The 5,267-nt window shown below is 46.4% G+C and overlaps 1 gene segment (V, D, J or C); it reads right to left on the bottom strand.

Moving 5' to 3' along the window:
* Positions 1–271: 271 nt before the first annotated feature.
* LOC123826992 lies at positions 272–777 on the bottom strand (the record flags this gene model as incomplete). The annotated part of the segment is given in 2 exon segments: positions 272–592; positions 678–777. Coding segments are annotated over 2 exon segments (367 nt in total), but the record flags the coding sequence as incomplete, so codon positions are not given.
* Between the last annotated feature and the right edge of the window lie 4,490 nt (positions 778–5,267).

Genomic DNA, 5,267 nt, shown 5'->3' with positions numbered 1-5,267 from the left:
TAAATTTTATTCACCAATGTTTTATCTCAATGTTTTATCTTAACGTTCACCAGACAGCTCATTCTCATAGCCAGTATGTTCTGTATTTCCCTGTCATTTTTATGCAGGTGCTGATGCAGGACCAGCGGAGCCAGAAAAGTGGCCCTGGGATATCAGTCTGTGGACCATTGTCACTGTAGTTTTCCACTGCCTCCTCTGGTGTCCTCAGGGCCCCCTTCAACCCAGCCCTCCTATCTCCTGATGGGAGGTTTGTGTCTGGGCTCATACTTACTTCCTCTCACTGTGTCTCTGGTGCAGTAATACACAGCTGTGTCCTCGGTGACCACAGAGCTCAGCTGCAAGGAGAATTGGTTCTTGGACGTGTCTCTAGAGATTGAGGTGCGGCTCTTGAGGGATGGGCTGTAGTAGGTGTTCTCATCACTACATATGCGCCCGATCCACTCCAGCCCCTTCCCTGGGGGCTGGCGGATCCAGTTCCAGCAGTAACCACTGGTGATGGAGTAACCATACACAGCACAGGTAAGGGAGAGTGTCTGTGAGGGCTTCAACAGTTCTGTGCCCCACTCTTGCAGTTGCACCTGGGTCAGGACACCTGGGGACAAAGAGCATCAGTCTGTGTCAGTGATGCACACTCACCACTACCCCACTGACCTTTGTCTGACACTTGAGACACTCACCCTGGGTGGCAATCACCCAACACAGGAGATGACCCAGCAGTTTCATCTTCTCATGCACAGTTCTGTCTTCCACTGAGACCTCAGCCCCACGTAGGGAGAAAGCTGCAAGTCCCACAGCCCAGGGGAGGATTTACCCTGGGGATGGAAGAGAAATTTGCATGTGGGGCAGCCTTTCCTATAAAGTGGGGAGGGACTTAGGTCAGGCACCCTTGTCATTCTGGAACCTCTGTAGGGACATCTCTTCTCATGAACTCACTCACCATGTGCCTCAGGGAAAAGGGATTCCCATGGCCCTGCATATGGCCCAAATCCCACTGCACTTCTACAGCTCAATGAATGACAAATGGACACTGTGATGATTTTCATGGAAATTCACTCCAGGTCTCCCTTATCTGCTGTACCTATCACTTGGAAAGTTCCACAATGGGCTCTATGTCATTTTGTGCCTTTCTAGGTGAGGTCATCTCTGTATGTGTCTCCCAAAGTTTTTTTGTCTATTCTTGGTGCTCCATCCATATGGTTACCTTCCCTTCTGACCATGCACCCCATGGGCCTCAGACTGGACATCCAATTGGGTGACAGACTCACTGCTCAGTGACCCAAAGCTACACTAGTCAGTCTCTGAAAGAATGACCATCTCCTCCTGCATTACGGGTTTCCTGTTCAGCCATCATGGACTTCCTCACACTGATCAAGCCACCAGGGGTAGAAATCAGTCACTACTGGTCGTTACTCAGGCTCCTTTTCAAAAGTGATATTCTCCAGGGCTGGTCATGGAGGAACTATGGTGGTGTTTTCAATGGTCCTTTCATGCCATGACCATGCAAGGCACAGGGAATTCCCTTGCCTGCACAAGGGATATTAAGTAATAGCTTTGTGAATTAACATGACATGAATTAATGTGATCCTCCTGTTTGTTCACTGAATGCATCTTGAAATTTACCTTTATAGGGAATCAATGCTTATATTACAGTCAGTGAGGTGCCCCCAAAGCCTAGGAGCTGTGGTTTTGGTCAGCAGAGGCAGGAGTGTTGCTGCAATAATCCATCTTCACCTGAAGGCTGAAGACCAGGGTGCCCAGGGCAGAAGATCTCTGTCTAAGCTATAGAATCCAGCTCACAGGAAGTAAGGGGTTAATTTTCCCTCTTCAGTTTGTGTCAGTCAGTACCTTGGTGGAGGGGATAGTGCCCATCCTCACTAGGTTAAAAACAAAACAAAACAAAACAAAACTGCTTTTCTGAGCCACCATTTTAAAGGTAAGTTCACCTGTAAACACATTTGGAGAAACCCATGAATGACTATTAGCCAAATACTTAGGCATCTTGTGATCTAGTCAAACTAACACAAAAACAACAGTCAGAGCAGAGCTGCTTAGTGGAAGAATTTCAAGGCAGGGAAAATACGCATCTGCCCAATGCACATAGATAAAGGTCAGCAAACTACTTTAGACTGGTTGTAGTGAATGCTTTCTTAGATATCTACATGTTGAATGTCAGGTGAAGAGGAAGCTCCCTGACGGAGGATTACATAGGAGTCACTGAACTTGAATCCAGAACATTTGCGGGAGAGTCTCACAGACCCTCCAGGCTGCATCCTGTCTGCCCACCAGACTCCACCAACTGCCCCTCACATCAGGCACCTGAAGAAGACAAGAGATTTTCATTAGCAGTGGGCACACACACACAGAATGCCCCAGGTTCTCTGTAATGTTATCATGCAAAAGCATGAAAGCAAGTGCCCAGCTCAGCTCAAACTTCATGGTGCTACCTCTGGTTTAACAGCTTCAGTGAGTGCTAACTGCAGAGACCTGGGGGTTGGAACTGATCTCCCTGAGGTGCAGGGGCAGCCTCAAGTCTCAGTTTATTTGCACATATTGATGTCCATTTGCATGCAATGTCCCCTTAGTGACAGAAATGTCCCTGAATGATGGTCCTGACTTGACATGAGGGGAAAACACACTGATTCTGACAGTGAAGGCTTTTTATAAGGGACTGATTAGTCCCTGTGCTGTAGAGTTACTATCGTTTTTGCTAAATTCTACCACTGGTCAGTTTAACACAATTTAATCCACAGTGATATTACACATGCACAGTGTTTCATGCTATTCAGCTCAGCATAAATTCTTTGTATGGCATTGTCCATGTGTTGACACACAGAGTGAGGTCCATCCCCATTGTCAGCCTCCCTGGCTGAGGGCAGTGGGCACTGCAAGAGCTGATCTCTTGTTCTTTCAAGACAGAATCCTTTCCCGTTGTGCACCTGTTCACTGGGTGTCCATCATTGTGGAGAAAGAGTGGGAAGAAGGGACAGACACATGTACAGCCTTTTACCTGCCCTGGACACCCTCTCTCCTCAGCCTCTTCAGCCTCCTCCACTAATCACTTAACAATGGTCACATCAAGTGACTGAGGTGCACACAGCACATTAATAATTATTCAGGTAGGTGTGACTGTAATCTAAATACCATGTTGTCATTATTACATACAATCTCTGGGAAGTTTGAAAAGTGTCATTCTTAGTTAAAATCATAAACCCTACATAAACCAACAGTCCCACTTGGTCAATGCTACACCCAAGTGGCATTCATGTCCTCACCTTCAAGTGCACATCAGTCACTTCTTTGTGACCTGGTGACTGGAAGAATCATACATTCATGAATTTTACCTTCAGTGAAATGTGGGCCTCCTTCCATGCTGAGATTGTAAATGCTGAAAGGTTCACAGATACAACCAACTTCTAACATTGCCTTCTCACTATATCTATTTAAGAGCCTTCCATGACTTTCAACCAGGGACTATTGCCTATAAGAACACCAAAGAAAAACCACCCTTGAACATCACTGGAAGGGCACTGATGCCTTACTTTTAACAACACATATATGGCAGCAAATCTCCAAATCTCCAGAAAGGCAGCCTTTGTGGTCATGTCATTCTACAACTTTACTACATTCTTGGTGCTGTAAAAATCTATTGTGACCTGGGTCATTGGCCAATAAATTTATTTATAAATAATCTGGAGGTGGGAGATTCAATAACAACTGCTGGCAGATTGATGTCAGTCACAGAAGAGATTCCTATATGACTGTTTGCTCACTGTAATCTCAGAGGGTGGCTGGGGTGAGGGAGCTTCCTCTGTCCTCTCTTACAAAGGACACAATCACATTCATGACAGCTCCACCCCAGGACCATCACGTGTCCCAAGGCCCGATGACCTAACTCTATCACATGAGCTTCAGGTTTTAATAACCTCAGAGCTTTGGAGTGACACCAACACAGGCTCAAAGCAACAACAATATAATCAAATCATGCTTCCACACAATTGGAAGGCTACTTCAGGAGTGACCCCCAAACTGAGGATCCCCATAAATCTGTGGATGCTTCTCATCTTAGGAAGCAGAAAGTGGACACAAGACATTCAGAATAAGCTGATATCCCTGAAGATTGAACAGATTCAAGTCTACACTTTGAACAAACATGTTTATATAAATTTACTATTTCCCCCTTTATTGCATACCTATGATTGCTATTCTTGTTTTCTATGGACTAAATTTGTTCTCCAATCCATAATTACAGGTGGCTCTGTGTTCTCACTCATGTTTCCTAGGTGCTCAGTGAAATAAGGACCCAGGCTCTAGTGTTTGATGTCTGATGGTGACATGATGAGGTTCAACCCTCTCTCCTCCTGTCCACACGTGGGAAATCTGATGTGGAAGTGGGGATTCTCTTTAGTTTGATGCAGGTGGGAGATGGAAACCACACAAATCCTATCATGAGCAGGACCCTCCTCTGGGATGAACAAAAAAACCTGGACCAGACTTCTTATCTGATGTGATGCAACCATTCCTGACCTGCTGAAAAGTCTGCCCTGCTCTCAGTAGACTCCTCAATGAAGGGAAGAAAACATTCTCACAGTCCCTCTGCGTGTGGCATCATCACCCTGGACATTCACACCATGGTATGGTGGTGTCCCTCTATGTCCACATGATGTCAACTGCTACTGATGTCATGGATGTGGAATTAAGTCAATGACCTATCACCCCTGATTTCTTCCCCTCTGGGACTGGGTTCCTACAACTCTGGAGTCCACTGTCCAGCATGTCTCCTGCTACTGCCTGAATTGGACTCTGAGCTGTGTGGGGCTGGACTCCTTGTTGGGTCCAGCAGAGCCTCTGGTTGGATTCAGCTGATTTGGGTCAGGAGGTTTGATAACTCATTAGGGTAGGGATCAGCAAATGTATGTGACCCTCTCACTTTGGAGCATGTGATAATGTTCTCCTCTGGGAACAACAGGCCTCTGTAATTCAGATACTGAAGAGGTCAGCACAGAAACATGAAGAGAATGAGGCTCCCAGAGGGAAATTGCTGAGTGGAGAATCAACCCCACACCTGCCAGGAAACCAGACCTTAAACTGCATCTGCAGTTGCCCCCAAGCTGATGATTGTGCTCAATGTGCCCTCAGTGCCCCCTGGTGTCCTGAGTGCCCCCTGCAGCTCAACACTTGTGTCTCCCTCAAGGAGGTTTGTATCTGGAATCACACTGACTTCCTCTCACTGTGTCTCTCGCACAGTAATACACAGCCCTGTCCTTGGC

The sequence above is a fragment of the Phyllostomus hastatus genome, unplaced genomic scaffold, assembly GCF_019186645.2.
Source record: "Phyllostomus hastatus isolate PE091 unplaced genomic scaffold, TTU_PhHast_1.1 phas_contig_1350, whole genome shotgun sequence".
Classification (NCBI taxonomy): domain Eukaryota; kingdom Metazoa; phylum Chordata; class Mammalia; order Chiroptera; family Phyllostomidae; genus Phyllostomus; species Phyllostomus hastatus.
The sequence above is the reverse complement of the archived record's forward strand: the minus strand, read 5'-3'. Positions and strand labels throughout refer to the sequence as shown.